We start from the raw sequence: 24,395 nt of genomic DNA on the forward strand, positions 1-24,395 counted from the left end.
GGAGCAGCACCTTGAAGGAACATCCAGACACAGCCTTCCTGCTTCCTGACCTGGGCACAGGGATGCTGTTCTCTGCAACACTCTGTCTTTGTCCCCAGACTCTTCCAGCCCCTTCTTCCAGCTCAGTCCCTCTCACTGGCAGCTCAGCAGTGGTGAGTTAAAAGAAAACTGTGGCAAATTAATCTGAAGAGTAGCCTTTGCAGTAGCTGGGGAATACCTCTCTTATCTGCATTGCCTGGGGCTGCAGAGCCACTGGGAATTCAGATTGGTCTTCACATCCGATGTGCTGCTGGAAATGCATTCTGGATGTTGAGTTTAAACATGTTTCCAGAGGCAGCACTTGGCTGGCTGGGTGCCTGCTGCACGGCTTCCCAGCTAGATCAGTTGGGTCTGGATTTAGTAGTGAGTACATTCTGCTGCTTTCTTTTGAAAGCAGGTAGCAATAAACACATCATGTTACAGCTTTATTTTGGCTACAGATTAATTGTAGAGAATGTAATTGCTTCCCCATTTGAAGCCAGGGGGAAGCCCACAGAGCAGGCCATCAGCTTCTCGGAGCATCACTCGGGAGATGGTCCTTTACATTTGTTTGTTTTTCTATAAGTAGGTGAGGATTAAAAATCAAAAGCATCCTGCAAGAGCCACTGCTCTATCTAGGAAAGCACCAAGTCACTGCTGGTTCTACCACAGTGATGAGCAAAGGAAACCTCGAAGGAGAAGTTCAGACTTGTTACACTTACCACTGCTCCCTTTCTCTTTTAGCCAGTAGGCAGGTGTCAGATCCCATCAGCAGACACAGACCTTTCCCAGAGCAGAGCTCCTGTGCAGTGCTCTGTAGGTTTGGCCAACTGCACGCCTTCGGTGCTTCAGATCCACCTCATGGTGTTCAGTGTGGTACTCGTGTATCTTCAGTGGCCCTTCCAGGAGGGGAGATAATGAGCTAAGCTCCTCCATCGAGCCTGCAGTCCCCGTTACACCGCTTCCACTCCCAGCAGCCATTCAGTTCCTGAGTTTTACAGTTCCTGCATTTACTGCCTCCCATGCAAGGGCTGTTCTCCCTCTCTGCCTCCCATGCAAGGGCTGTTCTCTCTCTCTGATGCATAGAAATGTTGAGTTCAACTATGAGTTGGCAGCTTGGAAGCTTTTCTTCCAGGTACAATCTCTGCTTCCTAATCAGATTTTTGAGGATGCGTCGATTAAAGCTTTCAGCACATCAGTGATGATCTCAGCCAACCTTATGGTCACTGAGAACCTCAATTTCTGTTTGACCTCTTTGCCTACAAACAACAGGATGTTTGTTTGAGAATGGAGCAAACGAGTGGCATCGTGGAGGCTTTTCAGCATAAAGGGACCACTTCCATTCAGGAACGCCGCTCTCATCCCCGCTCTGCAGGCAGCCCAGCACGTGGGCCTTTTTGGAAATGCACCCCAAGACCATTCTGGGATCTTCCCATCCCACTCTTCCTAGCAGGCTGTTCCAGAGCCTTGCTCCTGAATTTCTAAGTGCTGACTGCTGGGATGCTCCCACTTGCCGTCTCCACAGCAGTACCGCTCAGACTCAGAAAGGTGGAGCTCTTGCATATTTTTACTCTTTTTTCTTCCTTATTTTGTAAGGTTAAATCAGTAAAGCTTCTCAAGCCTAATGAAACAGCAGGTTTTTACTCTTTGGAGTACTCTTAAAAAGTGATTAATATTGCCTGGATTTAAACGTTACTGCCAATCACGTTTGTTGTTGGTCTCAAGCTTGTGTTGTCTCTGACAGCTGAAGGACAGCAGAGCTCCAGGAACTGAAGCCTTTCAATCAAGTGAACTCTAAAGAAGGAAAACAGTTTTATTGGTTTGTTTCAATCATCTGCAGCCATCCTGAGAACATGCAAATGGCTCATTAGCACTTGTAGTGCTTTACCAGTTATTAAATTCTGCTGGGCCTGTAAGCAAAGTCAAGCTGTGATGCAGTTGCAGGTGAAGTCGGTGCAAGGCAGCAGGGCTGAGGGCTGCAGTGGTGAGGCAGCTGTGGGTCACCACTGCAAGCTGCCTGCAGAACAAAGCTGTCATTGTGAACCATTTAACGCCCTTGGCAGTTATTTGTGCATCTGTATCTTGATGATTCAGGCTGACAAAAACGTTCCTAGTTCAGTACGTAAGAAAAAGTATACAAATGAGATAGTGATACCAAATGTGTGCTGTTCCCAGTCACTCTGAAGGGGTTACATGGTGCTTGTCTCAATTTTCAGAACAGCAAGCTTGGCCTGCAGGCCAGATTTCATGCTCTAAGTATGCAGACAAAACTCTTCCTGGCCGGAGGATAATTCTGATGAGAAGACCTCAAGTCACCAGTCCAAGAATGGAGATGTGGAAGGAGCCCAGAGCGGGCAGCTGCTTCCATCAGTGAGGGAGCAGGTACTGATCTCACGAGCAGACACAGAAGACAGCTCCATTTCTAAACGGAGATCTCAATTCAAGAAGTTCCTTTAAAATGAGAAATCTTTTTGTGCTCACTGTTTCGCTCATAAAATTCAGCTACATAACACAAATATTGATAAAATAGAGCCTAATCAGCAAAGCAGTAATGCAACGTGTTACAGTCTTGGCAACAATCAGCTTTCTACAAAGCTCAGCCTCTTGCTGTGAGAGCTCTAGCTGCCATGTTTCCTATTTCTTTCTCCAAACACTTTTCCTTTGGCTTATGCACCAGCTGTGCCTGAGATGGTTCACTCCCCTGCAGCAGCGTGGTGCCGTTTGGCATTTAGGAGACAAACACAGCTGATAACACAGCGATGTTTCAGTTGTTGCTGAGCAGCGCTTACACTCAGCCAAGGATTTCTCAGCGTCCTGTGCTGCCCTGCCAGCAATGGCAGCTGGAGAGGTTGCTTTCCATTCATTTGCTGCAACTCCCGACCTGTTGCCTGGACAAAGAACCACCAGCTGTATGCCCACAGGTTTGCATGTTTGCGTGGCTGAAAGCTGGACTGTTCTCTGCCTTTCCTTCAGTGGGACAACAGCACGTCCGTCTCAGCTTTTATTAGGACGCTTCCTGTTTCTGGGACCTCTGCCTCTCGTCAGAGCTGGAATCAATGTCTCCATGGGTTGGTGAGCAGTGCAGTGGGGAGAGGGACTGACAGATCATCTTGCTGCTAATCCTTCCTGCTGGTAGAAGGCCCAGGGAGCGCAGTCACATGGAAGTACCTCCAGGTCGCTTCAGCTGGAGCAGTTCTGTCTGTAGCAGCCAGTGTGCTTTTCTGGTTTGTCTTATTTCTTTTCACAAGTTTGGTTGTTTTTTCATCCCTTAATGCTTAAGTGTTCTCTTGGTGCTCGGGATGAGTGGAAGGGACAGTGACTGCCTGAGAAGCCGTGAGATGCTTTGGAAGGAGAGAAAAGGCTCTTTAGTTACTGTTGCACCAACGGAGCGATGCAGTCATCTTATTGCACAGAGGAGATGGAGTGATTTGGCCCAAACCGTGCCTCACCTTACAATCTTCCCTGTACACCCGTCTTATTTTTGTTTATTGCTTCACATAAGTAGCTGTGCTTCCAACAGGACTTCACTTTAGGCCCTCCTCCTCCAACAAAGCAGACGGCCGATGGGCTCCGCCAGCTTCTCCAGTTACTGGCTTTAACTGCCTGAATGATCTGTGTGCACAGATCTGGCCTGCACAGCCCTCAGAGCTGCACCAACTTGCAATTCCTGTCTGTAAGCAGTGAGAGCAAAACGATGCTGCCTTGCTGTGAGATGCCGGAGCTGCCCTGGCAGTGCTGGAGGAAGCAATGGGAGTGAGGGTATTTTGGGAACAGTTTTGGTAGAGAAGGACTGGGTTCTTGTTATGGAAAAGATATTAGTAATCATAACAGTGTGATATTGTGGCTTTGGAGTGTAAAAGCAAAGCTAGGAAAAATTAAAATGCGAAGACAAGTCTGAAATGGAAGCCTGTATGGGCTGGTAGCTATTTTAAAGTTAACGTCCCCTGGCTTCAGCTCACATGTCCTTCTTTGAAGCAATTACATTGGCATCTAAAGGAAATGCAGCATGAGCTACAGCTGCTCAAAGGATACTGCAGCTTGGGTGCCTGCTGAGACTCGGGTGAACAATAGTGGGACAAAGAAACTTTCTTCTTTGTTGCACTTGAAGTCATACAAAACCAATAATGACCTGGAATTTGGAGATTACTGCTGGGTGTGGGACTGAGTCACCTACATGACATATTTCAGACAGTTGCCCACATCATGAGATAATAATGCTTTCTGCCAAAAAAAAAAGGTACTAACTTTGCTATAAATTCTGAAGCTACCAGAAGAACTGAACTTCCCTCTCATCCTTACAGACAGTCTTACAAGCGCTGTCCTACACACCAGATCTGCCCTTTCTTTGGGCTCAAGTGCGCAGCGTCTGCTCCGGAAGCCTTTCAGATAAGAATGAAAAGTAAGGAATGTGAGTGGAGATGGCAAGGCAGTGCCTTGATACCAACAGGCAGCTGAACAGGTGATCCTGGAAGTGTGAACAGCACAACGTCAGCTTCACTGATCTTAATATGTGGGTTTGCACTCACACCGTGGCAGACTTAAAGCTGGCTTTCTAAATTGAATCAGCAGATCTGGAGGAACAGTGAGGAGATTGGTTCTGCACCATTCTGGTTCCAGGCTTTAACTTGAGAACTTCTTTCTCTGCTTTTCACTCCACAGAATGTACAGCCACAGTAGTTTATATCTGGCACTCACTGCTCTGATCAAAATCCCCAGTCCTGAGGCTCACCCGTCAGGATTCTGATGGTCCAGGTGTCCAAACTGTGTGAGAAGAGCCTGATGGTCTTTGCCAGCATCTGAAAGAATAAGAAAAGACAATCTCTACTTAACCTTTCATAAATTCCTCAAAGAATTAGCCTCAGAACTCACTGTTTATGTTGGCACCTAACTTACTCCTAGTCATGTTTTTCAAGTTCCCTGTCTTCTACACTGTTTATTACATGCCCTTCTGAAGTCACTGAAGGAACGATGTCAGCAGCCTTGCTGTTGAGGATGGGTCCATTGGCACCGCTGCTTGGCATCCATCACATCCTGCTGCAGGTGATCAGAACCATAGAATCAGAAAGGTTGGAAAAGACTTCTGAGATCATCAATTCCAATCCCACCCCTACCACATCTCTCAGTGCCACATCTCTACGTTCCTGAACACCTTCAGGGACAGTGACCCCCCCCCAGGCACTGCACAGCCTGTACCAGTGCCTGACTGCTCTCAGGAGGAGAAATTGTTCCTAATATGTGACCTGAACAAGCAGCCTGGGCTGCTGGCTGAAGCTGTGAGGTGTTGGCTCCTTTCTGCTAAGGAATGCTAGATTGCTGTCCTGCAGCAAGGGGTCAGCTGCCTTCAGAAGTAAAGGGAACAGATAACATAAATGCAGCCCTATCTTTGCAGCCCTACCTGAGAGCAAACACACAAGGAGTGCAGACCTGATGCTTCGTTGTCAGCTGTCCTTGAGATGGAGGAGCAAATACTGAAGGCTAAAGAACTCTACCACCACTCTTTCCACAGCAGAAAAAACACCAACCAAGAGCCACACAGAGATGTAGTGACTTCCAACACAGAGAATCACAGAATTGCAGGGGTGGAAGTGACCTCAAGAGATCAAGTTCAACCCCTATAAAATGAAATTACCCAGAAAGTTGCTATCAGAAATTTCAATCTACCAGTTGCTGGAAACACAGCCCGGGTGCGTGGAGCAGAACAACATGGGATCCTCTGTACATCCCTCAGCTCCTGTCCACAAACAGCGTGGGGCAGTGGGGAGTTCTGGATGGGGCAGATTGAGGGGTTCTGTGTGGATCAGATGGGGCAAATTGAGGGATTCTGAACGGGTTGGAAGGGGCAGATTGTGGGATTCTGTGTGGATCAGATGGGACAGATTGAAGAGTTCTGGATGGACCAAATAGGTTCTGAGTGGGTCAGATGGGGCAGACTGAGGGGTTCTGAGTGGGTTGGAAGGGGTAGATTGAGGGGTTCTGGAAGGGTTCTGGGTGAACCAGGTCTCCCCTCAGCCCATCCCTGGCCGTGAGCCGCTGCTGGGCCCCGCCAGCCCCTCAGAGCGCCGTGCACAGCTGGGGGACGAGCAGAGCTGCCCAGGCGAGCACCAGAGGGCGCATTTAACAAAGCAAAATCCGTCGACGTACAGCGGCGGCACAGAGGGAGTTAAAAATCACCACAAGACATAACCGTAAGCGTGGCCAGAGCATTAAGGATAGGGAAATCCCCTCAGAGCGATCTCGAGCGGCACCGGAGGCTCTGGGGGCCGCGCTCCCCTCAGCGCTAACGGTCACCGTCGGGCGGGAAGAAAGAGGCGCGGCGCCCACTCCGCGCACGCGCAGAACGGGCGGGCGGGCGAGCGCCGCATGCGCCGAAACGGCGGCGGCGCGGCGCGGGGGAAGGGCGGCGGGGCTCCCGAGCGGCGCCGGCGGGGGCGGGGCGCCCGGCGCGGGGCGCATGCGCGGCGCGGGGCTCGGGGGAGGCGCAGGGCCGCGGCGGCGGCGCTCGGCGGCGGCAACAATGGCGGCGGCGGTGGCGGCGGGCGGAGGGAGCGGGCCCGGAGCGGCCGCGGCGGCGGCCGTGGGGGTCGGCGGGGGAGGCCCGGGCCCGGCCGCGCTGTCGGTGGCGAGGCGAAAGGACGGCGGCCCGACGGGGAAGTTCTGGGAGAGCCCCGAGACGGTGTCCCAGCTCGACTCGGTCCGCGTGTGGCTCGGGAAGCACTACAAAAAGGTGCGGGCCGGCCGGGGGCGGGGGGCGGCGGGGCCGGGGGCGGCACGGGGTGGGCCGGGGGACGCAGCCCAACAAAGGGCCGCGGCGGCGCGGGGCCGGCCCAGATCCGTCGCGGAGCTCCGTGGCCGCCACGCGGGGTTCCCTGCGGACCCCCGGCCCCTCCGAGCTCCTCAGGGTCCCTGCAGGAACCTCCTCGGCGCCCCTCCCCCGGGAGGCCGCCCGGCACCCCACCTCAGAGCGCCTCGGATCCCTCCGAGAGCCCCGCGTGGCTCTCCAGCTCCCCTCACCCCCGATCCCCGTGCCGGGGCTCCACGTGCAGCCGGCCCGGTTCTGTTCCGGGCTCAGCGGTGCCCCGCGGCCCCGTTCCTCTTTCATGCCGTTCCTCGCCCTCTGTTCCTTTGCTCTCTTCTAAAGCGCTGTTCCTGCGCCCTTCCCGATAGCTGAGTCTGAAGTGGAACTTCTAGCAGACAAACTCTGCTCTGGGGCTGATGTTGGAGCCGGATGGGCTTTAAGGTCCCTTCCAACCCGTCCTTTTGTTCTGTGATCTTTAAGGTTCCTTCCAGCCCAACCCATCCTATGGTTCTCTGATCTTTAGGGTTCCTTCCAACCCAGCCACTCTGTGATCATAGAATGGCCTGGGTTGCAAAGGAGCACAATGCTCATCCAGTTCCAACCCCCCTGCTGTGTGCAGGTCACCAACCAGCAGCCCAGGCTGCCCAGAGCCACATCCAGCCTGGATCCTATGGCTTCATTATTTGTCTCCTGGTCCTCCGGAAGAAGGGTACTTGGACTGCCCATGGTTAAACACCAAGCAGTGTTTGGAGGTTTTGTACCAGTCTGGCTACGTGTCTTTAGTGGAGTTTGTTTTGATGCTGCTTCTCCTGCTGCTGGGCTCTTGAGGGGGAAGGTTTGTTCTTTCATTGCCTTTTTGTCAGGAAATCTGGGGCTAGAGAAGGCCATGAGGATGCTTGGGGGTGGAGCATCTCTGTTCTGAGGCCTGACTGAGAGCTGGGGATGTTTGGCCTGAAGAGGAGAAGGCTCTGGGGAGCCTTCCCTGCAGCCTTCTGGTACTTAAAGGGAGCTGATAGACAGGAGGGAGAGCGACTAACAGTGGTAGGATGAGGGGGGGACAGCTTTAAGCTAAAGGAGAGGAAATTTAGGGCAGTTGTGAGGGGAGAATCCTTTAACCTGAGGCAGTGAGGTGCTGGCACTGCCTGGAGCTATACTGCCCACCCCTGGAGGTACCTGAGGCTGTGGCTGGACAATGGGCAGCCTGAGCTGGGGGGCAGCCAGCCCATGGGGAGAGGGAATGGGGGGGGTATGACACTGAGGTGTCCTTTCCAGCCCAGTCCGTGCTATGATTCCATGGTTACATGACCTTTAATGTCCCTTCCAACCCAACCCATTTTGTGATCCTATGAAATGCCGACCAGCATGCGGTCAGTGTGCTGCTTTTTAAAATAACCTTGAGCTGGCCCCTGCCGTGCTACAGGAGAGCCATGGTGTGCTGAGAGCTGTGACAGTGTGAGTAGTGCTGCAGTGACCAGCACCCACGTGTTGGTTCCCCTGCAAGGTCTGCCCTGGGCTGGTCATCAGCAGCAGGAGCTCTCATCCCGTACTCCAAAGTAAACCCACTGCCATGGGGTTACACCTATCAGTATTGCTGGCTATGAAGTACCAGTATAGATGTAGCTGTAAGACCAGAAGTCGAAGAGCTGATCACGGAATCACAGAATGCCTTGGGTTGGAAGGGACCTCAAGGATCACGAAGCTCCAACCCCCCACCAAAGCAGGGCCACCAACCTCCACATCTCACAGCAGCCCAGGCTGCCCAGGGCCCCATCCAACCTGGCCTTGAACACCTCCAGGGATGGACGGGGATCCACAGCCTCTCTGGGCAGCTGTTCCAGCACCTCCCCACTCTCACACCAAACAACTTCCCCCTCACATCCAACTGAAATCTGCCCTCCCTCACCTTCCAACCATTCCCCTGTCCTGCTGTTCTCTCCCCTTTCCAAGAGCTGACTCCCCTCCTGTTTAAGGCTCCCTTGAGGTCCTGCAGGCTGCACTGAGGTCACCCCGCAGCTTCTCTTCTCCAGGCTGATCTCTCTCTGAAGCACAGCTGAGGGCTCTGCTCCTCATGTCCCACTGTGTGCTCCGTTCTCAGCCCTGTTCCCTTAATGCAGGCGGTGCAGAAATGCAGCAACTTGCACTTGAGAAGTGAGGGACAAACTGGGCAGTTCACTTTTTGTCGTGTTGGTGCTCAGGGATCTCTAACGCTACCATTTTTGTGTTTGGAGCTCTTTTGTGTGCTTGCTTTTATAAAAAGGAAAAAGGGCCGTAAGTGAAATCCAAGTATTGTGATATTGGTTTGCCTTTGGCTGTTGCCCAGTTATCTGGGATGGGATGGTCTGGGGGAGGAAGGGCTATCTGTGTGCAATGCAGGGCTGCGGCAGGGTTGGTTGAGGTCAGGAACCACAGCGATGCTGGATATACAAATCCATCCCTGATATCTGTGACAAAGTCTTTTCCCATGCAGCTGTGATGGCAAATCTGCTGGAGAGGATCAGTGGTTCCTCCTGCAGGCGGTGCCTCTCTGCTCTCGAGTGGTTTTTCTGTAGTTGTGGTAGATTGGGAAGCGTGCGGTGTGGGTCAGGCTGTGACACGATCCTCCTGCATCCGAGCTGTTGGGCTGGGGATCGTAGTCATAGAATGGTTGGGGTTGGAGGGGACCTTTAAGATCATGCAGTTCCAACCCCCTGCTACAGGTAGGGACACCTCCAGCAGAGCAGCTGCTCACAGCCCCATCCAGGCTGGCCTGCAGTGCTGCCAGGGAGGGGGCATCCACAGCCTCACAGTGTCTCACCACCCTCATAGTAAAGAAGAGCCACACATTTCTGGAGCAGGTTCTGGCTGCTGTAGGGAGGAGAGGGAAGCTTGCAGACATGGCTTTAGCCTCGTTAGCTCCTTCAATACCATGCATGTCCATCAGGAATTCATAGCTCTGCTGCTCTGGAGCCTGCAGGGCAGACCTGCGTTCTCCTTGCTGCGGTGGCAGAGGAGTCTCACTGCTCCCTTCTGAAGGCTTGCGGCCTTCTGCTAGTGGGAGAGCTGGGGCAGGTAGGTTCCCATGCACAAGGATGGCAAGGCAGTGAGTGCAGAAGTGGCTCCAGGGCTGCTGTCCCCATCATGGTGGGTTTCTGGTGCCACAAGGTGGCTGTGGTGCTGTGGGGATTGGCTGAATTCAGTTCCTGGTTTGCCGATGGTTTCTTTTTTCCAGCAGCCATAAGCACAGAGCTGCTTTGTACTGCTTCCCTGTAGTCCAAGCTGCCAATGTTTGCTGTTGTTATACATTTTTGGTGCTTTATTAATTGACAGTACAGTTAGACTCGGTGCAAACAGCTTTGACTCTTATCCAGTTTAAAGAAGCAAAGGTAGCAGCATCGGGTGGCTTCCCCCACGGGATGAGTTACTGTGGTTATGAAGCTGTGTGCCATTCACTACTGACACAACAGTGAAGGCTGTGGGGCTGCAGAGCTCCTGCACTGTTGTCACCTCCCCAGAGAACGCGGAGGGAAAGCACGGCGTTACAGCTCTGCTTTGCTGGGAGATGCTCCCTGTGCTTTTGTTTTCACATTGATGCAACCCTGAGTGCCGTACAGCAGCGCCCTGCCCTGCAGCTGCTGTTCTCTTGGTCGCATGGCAATAGGAATTGCTGAGCTGGGGGCTGTTCTGCTCAGAGCTGTGTGCAATGCGATGCTCAGAGCTGGAGCTCAGGAGCTGAGATGTGCTCATCTGCACACTGCTGGCTGTGGCACCACGCTGGAACAGATGGGAGGTAGTACACAGCTTTGAAAGTATATGCTGCACTGTATGGGTTTAAGTCATCCGTCATGGTGTAAGGCACGGGTAAAAGGTGTGCTGGTGCAGTTAGCAGTAGGATGGAAGGCTCGCAGCCTGCAGGGATGCTTAACTTTGGAAATGCAGCCTTGGGATCTGATGGAGCTGTGTTCCCAGCTGAGTGTTAGGTGTGGAGCTGGGGCACCCCAGGAGGCTGGGGGCTGTGTTGTCCTGCAGCAGCTGGGCTGTGTCCCAGCTGGATGGCAGGAGCTGTGCAGTGCTGTGGGACACAAAGGGAGTGCTGTTCGTGGTCTGTCAGTGTGGATAGCACTTGGGGAGACTTGGTGAGGTCTGACCACCGTGTAACACTGTTACTTCCATCTTCTGAAGGTCCCAGCTCTGTTTTTTTAAGGGGCTTTAGGAGAATTTGATATGGATGAAGCACAAAGGTTTCACTGCTCATGGATGCAGGGGAGCTGATCGTTCTGTGTGAGCAAGTCATGTTTGTTCTGCTCAGAAGCCTTGGTGGGAAGGTTACATTAGGAGTAACACTATTTTACATTCTCTGATTTCTCCTTTCCATATCTGTGTGATGTTTGGAAGTGGTTGGTCGTAAAGCATGAAGTTGCTGGGCTGTAATTGGCCTCTTCCTGTATTAGGAACAGAATCAGACTGAGGCGGTGAATCTCTCTATAAGGCACTGCTGGCTGCAAGGAATCTGTGATGGTGCACAGATAGGTGCAGTGTGCTCAGCCGTGCCTGACCCTTATCCCCAGCAATCCCTGAACTCTGCTCTGCAGCTGACCAAGCAGCCTGGGGACTCGGTGAGCCTCTCTCCGTGTTGTGTCAGCCTCCGTGCCAAGGCAGCCTGTGTGCTTTGTCTTTCAGTATGTGCAAGCAGATGCTCCTACCAACAAAACGCTGGCTGGGCTGGTGGTGCAGCTGCTGCAGTTCCAGGAAGATGCCTTTGGGAAACATGTCACCAATCCTGCCTTCACCAAGCTCCCGGTGAGTGTCACACAGCTCTGTCTCACTGGGGCTGTGCTGCTGCCCTCGTGCTGGGGCTCTGCTCAGCCCATGGCTTCAGTGTCACGTCCTCTGCAAGGGCCTGAAGAATGGGTACACGTTTGGAGATGATTTCCTGAGTGCTGGGGGAAGGTTTTGGTTCCATGTGAGTGTCTTATGTGAACTGTTAAGCATTAAATCAAACCTGTTAGCACTGATGCATGGCTTTATAATCATAGAATCCTAGAATGGCCTGGGTTGCAAAGGAGCACAGTGCTCATCCAGTCCCAACCCCCTGCTGTGTGCAGGTCACCAACCAGCAGCCCAGGCTGCCCAGAGCCACATCCAGCCTGGCCTTGGATGCCTGCAGGGATGGGGCATCCACAGCCTCCTTGGGCAACCTGTGCCAGTGCCTCACCACCCTCTGGCTGAAAAACTTCCTCCTCATATCCAACCTAAACCTCCCCTGTCTCACTTTCAAACCATTCCCCTTGTCCTGTCACCACCCACCCTCACAAACAGCCGTTCCCCCTCCTGTTTAAATGCACCCTTCAAGTACTGGGAACACCTGACACCTGAAGAACTAGAAATTCCCAATGAAGCCATCTCACCTGTGATGCCATCGATGCTGGGGAGAGGCAGGAGCACATTTGCAGCAGTGCACTGACCTCGTTAGTCCAGGACAGCTCGCCAGTCGCTCACTGCGCTGACAGACAGAAGTCGTCCCAGCCTGTAAGGGTTGCTGGGAGCACTTTGAGTTCGCACTTGGAACACCTTTACCAGTGACGTCCTTGTGACTGGACTCAGAGTTCGGCCCCGTTGTGCCTGGCATCCTGTGTGCCTCGAGGAGGGTCTTGTCAAAGGGGCGTGAAGTACAAGACGCACATGGTGAGGGGAGGCCTGCAGCAGTGCTTTGCGTGCAGGGAGCAGTGAGGCCTGGCGCTGTGCTGAGGCTGCTGGCTCTGTTTGGGCCGCAGCTGGCAGGGATGCAGTGCTGCACCAGCCCTGTGCCTGGGTGCAGGGCAGAGATGTGACCACAGCACGTGCCTTGTGGTTACAGCACTGAAGGGCTTGTAGTCCAACCTTGTTTGTTCTCAAATAGTAAAATGTCAGTTACCTGTAGTTGCTTATGTGTTCCAGTGAAGGTTGTAGTGAGGAAGCAGCCCTTCAGGCAGCAGATTGTGAGGCCGGCTGATCTCGGTCACCTTCTCACGATGGATTTTGTTAGGTAAAATGGTTGAAGGGATTCTGTCTCACCGAGGATTGTCTCCTGGTTTTAGTGTCACTGCTAAAAGCTCTTTCCTTCTGTTATCCCATGGCCTCCCGAGGGGCAGCTGCCTGCCGTGCTTCGGGCTCTGGGTCACTTTGGGTGCACAGCAGAGCTCTGAACAGGTGGTGCAGCAGAGGCAGCTCTGTTCCTTTTGAATGCCTCTGAAGGACCTTTTGTGTGTTGGTTTTGGACAGCAGTTATATGATACGTCCCAGAGCTGCTTCTCTTTCCCTCAGCAGCCCCAGAGCCAAGAAGGCAGTGTTCCATGTCGTTCCCATACCTGGTGGAAGAATAAATTTAAATCATTTGTCAGTAATGCCAGTGCTGTGATTTGGTGCTCGTTCTGCATTAGCAAACGCTCCTGAATGCCACCGTTTTCACTTTTCTTTCTGGTTCTAGGCAAAGTGCTTCATGGATTTCAAAGCTGGAGGTACATTATGTCACATTCTTGGTGCTGCTTACAAATATAAGAATGAACAGGGCTGGTAAGTTCTGATTTTGGTTTGTACACCTTTTGCATGTGATGAAGCACATGAAATGCCTGTGCAGATTCCTTGAGATTTAAGACTTGCTGGAGAATTGGGAAGGCAAGGGAGTTGGAGATGGGAAGAGGACTTTTTTCCCTGCATTGCTGATGGTAGCTTTGTCTAAGGAAACACCCACGTTACGTTCCTCAATTTGAAGACGAGTTGTCCAAGTTTGAGCTCCTGAGCTTTGAGGTTAGGAGTTGATTACAAACTTGAGACTTTTTTTTTTTTGCATTTATTTGCCATCTGACAGAACAAATTAATCCCTTACTGTAGAATCTGCTTCCCATCTGGAAGACACAGATCATTGTTAGTGTATTGAGCATGGGGTTTAGTCCTAGCTGAGGAATAGGAATTGTTGCAAAGGCACATAAATACAAAGCAATCCGCTGCTTCTCAACCTCCATAAAGGAGGAGTGTGAGTTAAAGCACTGCCCTGCACCACTGACATGGGTATTAAAACTCTTCACGTGATATCCATGTAGTTCTGGCTTCTGCATCTCTAAGTTAGCCACAGAGTCATAGAATTACGGAATGGCCTGGGTTGCAAAGGCCCACAGTGCTCATCCAGTCCCAACCCCCTGCTGTGTGCAGGTCACCAACCAGCAGCCCAGGCTGCCCAGAGCCACATCCAGCCTGGCCTTGAATGCCTGCAGGGTTGGGGCATCCACAGCCTCCTTGGGCAACCTGTTCCAGTGCCTCACCACCCTCTGCATGAAAAACTTCCTCCTCACATCCAACCTAAACCTCCCCTGGCTCACTTTCCAACCATTCCCCTTGTCCTATCACCACCCACCCTCACAAACAGCCGTTCCCCCTCCTGTTTATCCACTCCCTTCAAGCACTGAAGGCCACACTGAGGTCTCCCTGCAGCCTTCTCTTCTCCAAGCCAAACCATCCCAGTTCCCCCAACCTTTCCTCATAGCAGAGCTGCTCCAGCCCTCTGATCATGAAGATCCTTCTAAGAGCCATCAAGGTCCTTCCAGGAAGGCATGAGTTACTGTATTTGAGAGCATTAGGAGGAAAATGAGAATGAGAAGTCTTGAGATAAAAGCAAGCAGAGATGGGTTTTATACAAGCATTTAAATAACTCTTGATCTGATGTTGTGCAGACCTGTAAGAGCATTCCTGGAACTGGCTGTGTTTCTGTGACCCACAAAAGCAATTCAAAAGGCAAAAATCCAGTTATTCTGGTAGGGCTGGTTGGTTTTGAGTTGTTCATACGTCAGCACATTGGATATCTGAGGTGCTTATATGGGAGAGCTGGAAGGAGTGAAGCGCTGCCAGGCTTTGTTTCCTTACTGCCGGCACCTGGGGCGGGATGCCTGCTGGCAGTGTTCTGTGTGCCCTGGCATTCAGGGCTGCCTTGCTGCCTCTTTGCCTGCAGGTGAATATTCATCAAGTAGGAGCCACTTCCACGTTCCCCTTTTTTATTCCAGAACAAATGAAGTTTTCATTCATTGCAGTTTGTCAGCACAGCGCAGGCCCACGGCTGCCTCCTCTCTTCTCACTCTCTTGCTGATTCCTCAGCACTAGTGGGTAGTGCCTTGTGTTCGTGCATGTGGGATGTAGAGGGAAGTAATACTGGAACTTAACTCTGAGAATCAGATTTAGATCTTGGAATGTGTCCTTCACTGACCCAACCAAATAATACGTGGTGTTTTGCCTGAAATATGATTTTTTTATTTAATGGTATGCATTGTCGCTCTTGCTTAACCTGTTTGTGAATGATCTGTCTTATAGGAGAAGTACCTTTCCTCGCCATAATAGGTATGTCTGAAAAGTGCACTTACCCAGTGCAGCTGGACATACCCTGTCTGTCACTGCCATTGAATGGGTTGGTGGCTAAAACCTGCCAGAGGTGTCCTGTAATCTGAGCACAGGAGGGATTAGCACTGCTATTACATCTCCTTTACAAAGAGTTCTATGGCTTGGTACATGGACATGCTTCTCTTCAAGTATGGGCTGCAAAAGTGTGGGGCATGAATGGCATTTAATGAATCCAAAATGCAGATTGCAGGCAACCAAATGTAACAGCTTTGATCAAACCGGAGTGCCTCACACATCTTTGTTTGAGGTACTGCCAGCCGTTGGCCATTAGAAAGGTAGACTCTTTAGCATTAATTTGACATTTATTTCCATTTGCTTCCTTGAAACTTTACTGTACCTATCTGAAGCACACGTGGTTTGAATCAACCACAGAGCATCAGTGTGTGAGTCCTGAAGAAGTGGCTGGGCTTTGGTTCAGCATCCTGTGTGTGTCAGTACAGCAGTGCATTGGGCTGTGCTCGTCCTGCCTCACTCAGCACACAGCTCCCACTTGCACAGACAGTAGGTATGTCAGGGTGTCCTGTGCCATTTGTTCCCAGCTCTTTAGCACGAGGGGATGCATCTGTGATCCTGATGGAGGGTAGGAAGAGCCTTCTGCTGATGCTGGCTGGTGCTGCGTCGGGCGGCTGCTGCCTGATGTGCTGGGAGCCCTTAGTGAAGGAAGGCACGGCAGCCTCAGCTGAAGGGTCTGTGTTATGTTCAGCAGTGCCTCTGGGATGCTCTGGCTGTGCAGTAATGGGTTTTCTGACTTCAATCCTACTCTGGTTTACCTTTGTTGCATATTTATGAACTCTAGACGTTGATTTGATGTGTTACTGGAAAGAAGTGTGTCTCTCAAAGAAACAGTCACGAAACATACGGGCACAGCACTGCATTCTGGTGCTTGGAGCTGCGCTCTGAACTCAGAGCAGCTCGCCAGTCGCTGCAGGGTACTGAGTTCATGGCTGTGGGAAGTATTTCTACATGCTGAAATCCCTCTCCCACTCCTGGCTGCCAGCTCAGCATTGCAGTTCAGAGCACTCGGCCCCTGCTGGTGGCTGTTTCCAAAGCTGCACAGGCACAGAGGTGCAGCAGGCAGCGCTGACCACCCCAGGGCAGTGCTGTGTTGGGCTGAGCCTGCCTTGGGCCCCTGCAGCTCCGTACCCATGGCTCATGCAGTGCTCTTAGTGCCATCAGTGCCCAGCCTGACCCTTTGTGGGCACAGCGTTCAGGTCCTTCACTCGAGGTGGTTCATCTGCAACACGTGCAGCTGGGTCTGCAGGATGCCTGCCGGGGCTCTCGTGCTTCTGCCTTCCCCGTTTCTCACAGACACTTCCAAATGTGCTGTCACTCCCAGAGTTGGATTCCTTCCTCACTGCAGCAGGGAGCTTTAGAGCACCGGAGTCCCATAAAGACAACCATCGTGTTGGACTCGGTGGTCACCATGAGCCCCTTCCAGCTTGGGCTGTTCTGTAGTGCTGCTGTGGGCCGTTCGCTGCCCTGTGCTGTGCGTGAGGCCCTTCTCACGGCTCAGGAAGGGATTGCTCATGTTCCTGGGCTGGATTTTGGGGTGGGTGCTGGGAGCAGCCAGCGGTTGGACAAACTCCACCAGGGGGTCATGGGTTTCCCCCTCCAGCTGCGTTGAATGTTTGCTGGTTTCCATTGAATTATCCCCTGTGCCTGCAGTGGAACACACAACCCTTCTGCAGGGTTTTGCTGGACAATTCCAGCCTTCGTTTTTCTTAAACCTATCACAGATCATTTTCATTTTGTTGATTGCTTCATTGTGTTGTTTTGTTGTTTGGTTTTTTTTTTTTTTCACTTGAGGGCTGCCAAGCGAAACAAAGCTACTTGATTGTGCCCTGAGTGCTCCCATGTGGCTTCCCAGTGTGTTGTTTTTTATGTGTAACATGAGAGATTCTTAGCTTCTGAGCAGAGGAAAGTTGAATCCTTTAATACTCTTCGAATGGCTTCCCTCTACAGGCGGAGGTTTGACCTGCAGAACCCATCCCGGATGGACCGAAACGTGGAGATGTTCATGAACATTGAGAAAACACTAGTGCAGGCAAGAGACTCAGATCAGAGCGTGGAGTTCCGTGTGTATAGAATGGTTTGGGTTGGGAGGGACCTCAAGGATCACGAAGCTCCAACCCCACACCGATGCAGGGCCACCAACGTTGCCATTTCAGAGCAGCCCAGGCTGCCCAGGGCCCCATCCAACCTGGCCTTGAACACTTCCAGGGATGGACGGGGATCCACAGCCTCTCTGGGCAGCTGTTCCAGCACCTCCCCACTCTCACACCAAACAACTTCCCCCTCACATCCAACTGAAATCTGCCCTCCTTCAATTTAAAACCATTTTTCCTTGTCCTGCTGTTATCTACCTCAGCTGTGAGCAGCTGAAGAGCTTCGTCTCTAACTTCTCTCAAAGTGTTAAGTACTTCCCTCCTTTTCCTTCCCCATCTTGGTTATCTTTGTTACCGCTAGAAAACTTGGGAGTGTTCACACTGATACTTGTTGGATACACGCAGGGTGAGGAAAAATGCCAGTAAGGTTGGGCAGTGCATCCCCAACATCTCCATCGTCCCATGCAGGTCCCACCTTCAGGCCTGAGTAACTGCTGTTCTGCACATCCAGTCTTTCCTCCTTGAGACTTTCAGCTTTGTAGTGAAATTGAGCCTTTTCAGGGCTGGAGTGTATTTTGGCCCTCGCTTCTCCTGTCAGACCTCCGTTGCTGCTACCAGAAAACAGCAGGTAGCAGTTGTGTGCAGTTCCATCTGAAGTTATCTGCTCTCTTTTTTACTGCTGGATGAGAATAAGGAAGTATTTTTCCCAAACTCCAGAACCTGAGCTCTGTCTTTTACTGTCAGACAGCACAACAACAAACGTAACTTTCAAGTGATTGTCAACAATGGAAATGAGAGAACGATAAGAAACAATACTTCATGTTTCAAAAGTATTAAAATGATATAGCTGAATATGCACGTAATAATGTGCATGTTAAATCCCAAGTGAATGAAAGGCATCCCTGTCAGGGTTGTGGGAATGCACAGACCCACGTGGCAGTGGGACAGCGTGGGGCTGGGACTTGTCACATGGGGAACTTAAATTCCCTTTAACGAAAGTCCTGTCAGAATTCTTTGAAATCCAAGACACGGCTTTTATTAAGGATGTTTTGTGGAAGCAACACAAGAACTGCTGTGGTGAGCTGTGTTCCCATTCTCTACACCAACAGCCCTCTGATGGGTGAACAGCACAGCTGCAGAAATGAGCTGAGGATGAGGCTCCAGCAGGGAGTGGGCATGGGAATGTTGTCCTGAGGGGTTCTGGGGCTGGAGTTAGCACATCTCACCTGGCTGACACATCTGGAGCTTTTTGCAGCACTGGTGATTGTGACAGGAATTGTTTGGGTTCTGTCAAAAACCATCTGCTAATTCCTTATTTTGTCTCCTCTCCACAGAACAACTGTCTGAGCAGACCAACCATCTACCTCATTCCAGATATAGAGCTGAAGCTGGCTAATAAACTGAAGGATATTGTCAAACGTCACCAGGTAACTTACACAGCATTTCCCAGGACAGTGTGTTTGCATGGCTGCAGCATACTGGTGATGTTTGGGCTGTGTCTGGCAGTGCCAGGCAGCAGCAAGAAGTCCGTTCAGACCACAGGTCAGCCATCTGTAGAATGCCATTAGTGGCACTAATGGTTGTCATCACGTGGGTGCTGAATCACTACTCTGCTCTGAAAGTAAATGAGCTTCTGAGGCTTAAAGCAGCAAGCAGTGTGAGATGTGTTTTCTCAGTGAGGTTGCTGCAGGCCTGAGCTGATTTAATGTTGAATTCTGCTTACGTAAAGCAGAAGCTCACAGTTTGTCCAAGTCTGAGCCCAAAAAAGGTAGTGCATAGCATAACTGCTCTAGACGTGTGGGAGCAAGCATAAAGAAGTTTCAGTCTTAAAAAAGCTGCCTTTTTAGGTCTTTTTTATTACTTTTTTTTTTATGCTGAGCAGAGCACAAGCAACATCAGGTTCTTGTTAGTACATTCCCACAAGAATCAACCTTTTTGTAATTTAGCATACTCAGTGATGGCCTGAACGAGGTTAATGGCTTCATCTTTTAAAACATAAATGGGCTTTCACTTCTCTTGAGGGAAATAGTCTGGAACGTGAACTCTTTGGACAGATAGTACTGAGCAGAGCACTGCTGTGGGTGAGTCGGGAAGGAATGTGCTCTGTAGTCCTTTGTGTCAAGACAGCTCACTGCTGGTAGCCAAAGGGAATGCTTTCCTTTCCAGGTTAAATGTATTTGCTGTGTTATGGTTTTGAATCATCTTCTCAGCTTTAACTGTATAGCTTTTCTCAAGTTACTCACAGAGTCACAGAATGGTTGGGTTGGAAGGACCTCAAGGATCACGAAGCTCCAACCCCCACCAATGCAGGGCCACCAACCTCCACATCTCACAGCAGCCCAGGCTGCCCAGGGCCCCATCCAACCTGGCCTTGAACACCTCCAGGGATGGACGGGGATCCACAGCCTCTCTGGGCAGCTGTTCCAGCACCTCGTAGTTCTTCAGCTGAATCCAGATGCTTGCTGTTGCTGAGATAAGGGCTAATGCTCTCTGCAGTTTGCTGATGAAGTTGTTACTGTTTCTCATAGTGATTTGCTTTATGAATGTTGATTTCTTTATAAGAAGCAGCAGAATGATAATTTAGGACCTTTGAAGCAGACAATGAGCAAGGTTAGCTTTTGTACCTGTTTGCCACCAACTCCTACACCTGGTTATGCTTCCAGACACCTTCAGTTTGGCAGAGGCAGAAAGCAAAGCCTCACGTTTTGCTTATATCCTTCAGAAAGCTGCTTTGAAGTCCATCCCTTCCTCTGCACTGAAGGCAGAGCCTAGGAAGGCTTCCTATTTTCCTGTTGTCTATTATTTTCCTGAAGCTCTATAGGAAATAGATGAGGAATACTGATGTGATTCAGATTAGGTACTGGGAGAGGCCTCTGCAGCTCATGGCCAATGCGGGGAGAGTTCCCATTACTGTGCCTTGAGCACTTTGCAGATCCTTCAGTCGCACCTGGGCACATCCCTTCTCTCCTGAAGGATTTTAAATTCTTCTCACTTCACAGCTTTGAGCTGCTGCTCAACGTGCCCCTCCTCTCCTTCTTCCCAGTTCTGTGCTCCTGCTAGGAGAGAAGTGGTCCCATTTCAACCCCTGACAGCAGAGCAGTCTCCCACTATTCCTACCATCATGTAATGCATCTTCAAGCTTTGTAATGCTTTCCTCCTCCTGATGGCTGGTGGCAGCCTTGCAAGTCAGTCGTTCACGTACCGTTTGCTGTACTGTTCCATCTGTTCTTAAGTCCTTTAAATAAATATTCCATTTGTTATGGAATGTAAATTCTGAATAACATTCTCACACAAACTGTACCAAAACATAATTCCTCCTCTGCAAGAGAGCCTGAGCTCTGTGAATTTCTGCTTTCCTGGAGGTGACTGTTCATCTTCAGAGACTGGCGGTGTCTGCAGTGCGTGGGAGGATCTAGATGTTGTAAAATCATAGAACTATAGAATGGCCAGGGTTGGAAGGACCTCAAGGATCACGAAGCTCCAACCCCCCGCCAACGCAGGACCACCAACCTCCACATCTCACAGCAGCCCAGGCTGCCCAGGGCCCCATCCAACCTGGCCTTGAACACCTCCAGGGATGGACGGGGATCCACAGCCTCTCTGGGCAGCTGTTCCAGCACCTCCCCACTCTCACACCAAACAACTTCCCCCTGACAGCCAACTGAAATCTGCCCTCCCTCACCTTCCAGCCATTCCCCTGTCCTGCTGTTATCTCCCCTTTCCAAGAGTTGGAGATATCTTAACAGATCCCCAGCTATCAAGCAGGATTTTCATCCATGGTGATGCAGGTCCCCTGGGAGTGTAATTGTGGCATTTTTGTGAGTGTGTGACATTCACCTCTTGTTGCTTCTTATATGTGAATTGTTGTAAACCTTCAAGAATAGAAAGTATGTTCATGTTTGAACATTGGTCACAAAACTGTGTGGCATTATTGTTTTTTCTGCTATATTCCCTTTGTGATACTATGTCGGAGTGTAAAAAAGACTGTAAGTTTTTGTCTTTTAATGTACAGGCTTGTTTACTAAGAATGTCCTCCTATTCATGGCAGCCATATGTAGCGAAGCTCCTGTTTGTGCTTAAATTGTAGTATTTAGGAATTCGCTTAAAATTGCTTTTTTTCTAGCACTTTAATTAGAGGTTGTGTTCTGTGTAGTTGCAGTGAGCCTTCGTTGTTTCGGGGTTGCATGACTTATGTGGGTATAAGGAAACAGTTGGTATTTGGGGAATGAGGTGGTTGCTCACCTGGTGTCTTTTCCCCTCACCTTTTCCACAGGGAACAGTAACTGAGGAGAAATCCAAGGCCACCCACCACGTGTATCCAAGTCCTACCTCAATGGATGATGGTAAAGATGCTTTCCAATTCTGAAGTGGAAATAATCTTTTAGCACCTTTGGGAGATTTCACACAGGCACAGAATGTTTTTAACCTGCTCCTGAGAGCTCCTGTAAAGCATTTTTAGGATTAACAACTCCAGATAGAATTGCTGTGCTCTGCTTCTATTGGGTTTAACACAGAATCACACAGAGTCACAGAATGGTTGGGATGGAAGGGACCTCAAGGATCACGAAGCTCCAACCCCCACCAATGCAGGGCCACCAACCTCCACATCTCACAGCAGCCCAGGCTGCCCAGGGCCCCATCCAACCTGGCCTTGAACACCTCCAGGGATGGACGGGGATCCACAGCCTCTCTGGGCAGCTGTTCCAGCACCTCCCCACTCTCACAGCAAACAACTTCCCCCTCACAGCCAACTGAAATCTGCCCTCCCTCACCTTCCAACCATTCCCCTGTCCTGCTGTTATCTCCCCTTTCCAAGAGCTGACTCCCCTCCTGTTTAAGGCTCCCTTGAGGTCCTGCAGGCTGCACTGAGGTCACCCCGCAGCTTCTCTTCTCCATGCTGAACAAGCCCAGCTCCCTCAGCCTGTCTTTGTAGGGGAGGTGCTGCAGCCCTCTGAGCATCTTCATTTGGCACAGCTCTCAGCAGTTGGGTTAGCTGGGATATTAGTGTTTATTGCTGAGTGCAGTGTATGCCAAGCAAGTGAAAGTTGAGTTTGTCCCAGATAACTTACAGGGTGGGGGGGACCAAAGCTTAATGGTCTGAAAGAACTGAGAAACAAATCAACTTAGGTTGGAATTAAACATTAGAAAGAAGGATAATGGAAGTAGGGAAGTTAAAGCTGAAGTTTCCATTCCCCCTTTTTTTTTTTCTTCCCTTCCTTGGTGTGTTCCCCCCATTGTGTAAGAATTGGCCAGAAGTTGAGTGGAACAGTAGTAGGGGGCAGCAGGATGTGTGGAAGGCATCACAGACACCAAAGTAAAGGAGAATGAAAAGCTTTCTGCCACGTTCTGCTCTTTCTGGGTTGTACATTGGGAGTGTTGTCGTTGCCCATGGTTTGGCAAGGTGGACGCAGTAACAGACCTGATAAATAGAGACTGTTGGCTTTATTTTAATGTGTTCTGTCTCTGTATGCAGTAGGTTCTCAGGAGCAGTTTAAAGCTTTAGCCTTCATCAGATAGCAAAAAAGAGCTCTGCTGTATGTCTTGTTAAGCAGCAGGTCCTTGCTGGTGCTCTGCCACAGCTAGCTGTTCTGGTTCGCCCTGGCATCCCAGCTCCACTAGATGGAAGTATTCACTTCCACACTGGGATGAGGGAGGACTGTTTGTCTGTTGGTGCTGTTCTGTGTGTTCTGTGCTTCTGGGAATGTGTCTGGCCACGAGTTTGCATTGCTTTTACCACTTCTTCAGGTTCTTGACAAGGGTTGGACGTGGTAGTTCTGCAGTCAGTGAGCATGCAGCTGTGCTACACAGAGCTGCCTCAGCCCTGGTTTGCAGTGAGGTGAGAGAACAGCTGTGAATTCAAGCAGTGATGTTCCACGTGTGCAGCTCTTCAGGGTCTCTGGGCCACGTTGAGAGTAGAGTTTAGTGCTGGGGAGTCTTGTGGAACAAGTGGAAATCAACAGAAATAATGAGGGCATCATAAGTCTAAGAAGGTTTTAGAATATATGTGTATTTACTGGTTGATGAGAAAACATTTTGGGGGAGGTTCAGTCCTTTCAGTTGCACAGTGATGAGAAAATCATTGCATGCAGGGGAGTATCTCTCACCACGCTGTTGCTGGTGTCTTTGCAGGATGTCATTTTGGAGGTTTTACTCTGAGCTGTTCCAGCCAGGCAGAGCTCTGGGGAGATGGGATGGACCTGGGGGAGCTGGCAGTGCTGCGTGCCCCCCCAGCAGCTCCTCCTGCTGCTGGGAAGCTGATGGGTGTTTCAGACTCCGTTGGGCTTTAGTCATGAGCACATTTAGGGCATGGATACGTATGGCCAGGGAAGGAAATGCAATCACTGTTTGTATTAAAATGATTTTCCTAATTTAGTATTTGTGATTTATGCAAGCTGAGCACATGAATGTTTATGCATGGCAAAGCTGATGCAGGCAACTGTATTACTATTATGGGTCAGGGCACTGTAATTTCACTGCAGTTTGCTTAAACAGAGATGATTGCATTAACTTTTCTATGCTTGATTATAGGAAAGCAAAACAGCGAGTTATGTACTTTGCAATCTGAGTCTGATCTACATCTCTTTCCCCTTTGCAGATGAATGGTTGAGACCAGTGATGAAAAAAGACAAGCAGGTGCTGGTGCACTGGGGCTTCTTTCCAGACAGGTAAATCGAGGGGGGAGGAAAGCACACCTCAAATCCCAAGTTAGTTAAAGGCCAAGGACTGCTTAGAAGTTGCCATTAGGCCAATCCATGTCCTCAGACAAGCTGCTCTTTCAGCATACTAAGTTTTGCCTTTCCTGATAGCCGTGCTCTGCCCTCAGTGCTGTCAGGGAACCTGCTGGAGGATGTCCCAGCTGTGTGGCTGCACTCTTCTCTTGTTCTGCAGAGCAGTGGGCCCAGATGTGTTCTCCAGTGCCCTATGCATGTTTCAGCAGGAGAGAGCAAACAACATCATGCTTTAAGCTTCCTTCTTCATGCTGATGAACTATTAAATATTTTTTATTTGTATCATATAACCAAGGGTGTGTCTACTGTGTAGGTGTGCATATAAAGATATTTATAAATACCAGTATA

General features: G+C 50.5%; 1 protein-coding gene and 1 long non-coding RNA gene across 2 annotated transcripts in view; one reads left to right on the plus strand and one right to left on the minus strand.

The window, feature by feature from the left end:
* Positions 1-451: 451 nt before the first annotated feature.
* Positions 452-4,814, minus strand: LOC109368065 (uncharacterized). The gene is made up of 2 exons (XR_014884068.1): positions 4,748-4,814; positions 452-3,359 (listed from the first exon to the last, which is right to left on the minus strand). It is a non-coding gene; the product is annotated as an uncharacterized LOC109368065 (long non-coding RNA).
* A 1,640-nt stretch (positions 4,815-6,454) lies between these two features.
* The window catches only part of SMARCC1 (SWI/SNF related BAF chromatin remodeling complex subunit C1), a 67,350-nt gene continuing 49,409 nt past the window's right edge, over positions 6,455-24,395 (plus strand). Inside the window, exons 1-7 of the mRNA XM_085226823.1 lie at positions 6,455-6,742; positions 11,471-11,590; positions 13,257-13,342; positions 17,177-17,258; positions 18,654-18,746; positions 21,593-21,662; positions 23,915-23,984. Coding sequence (XP_085082949.1) covers positions 6,470-6,742; positions 11,471-11,590; positions 13,257-13,342; positions 17,177-17,258; positions 18,654-18,746; positions 21,593-21,662; positions 23,915-23,984 — 794 coding nt within the window. The 5' untranslated portion in view covers positions 6,455-6,469. The remainder of the gene's footprint in view (positions 6,743-11,470; positions 11,591-13,256; positions 13,343-17,176; positions 17,259-18,653; positions 18,747-21,592; positions 21,663-23,914; positions 23,985-24,395) is intronic.

The sequence above is a fragment of the Meleagris gallopavo genome, chromosome 6 (assembly GCF_905368555.1).
Source record: "Meleagris gallopavo chromosome 6, MGAL_WU_HG_1.1, whole genome shotgun sequence".
Classification (NCBI taxonomy): Eukaryota; Metazoa; Chordata; class Aves; order Galliformes; family Phasianidae; genus Meleagris; species Meleagris gallopavo.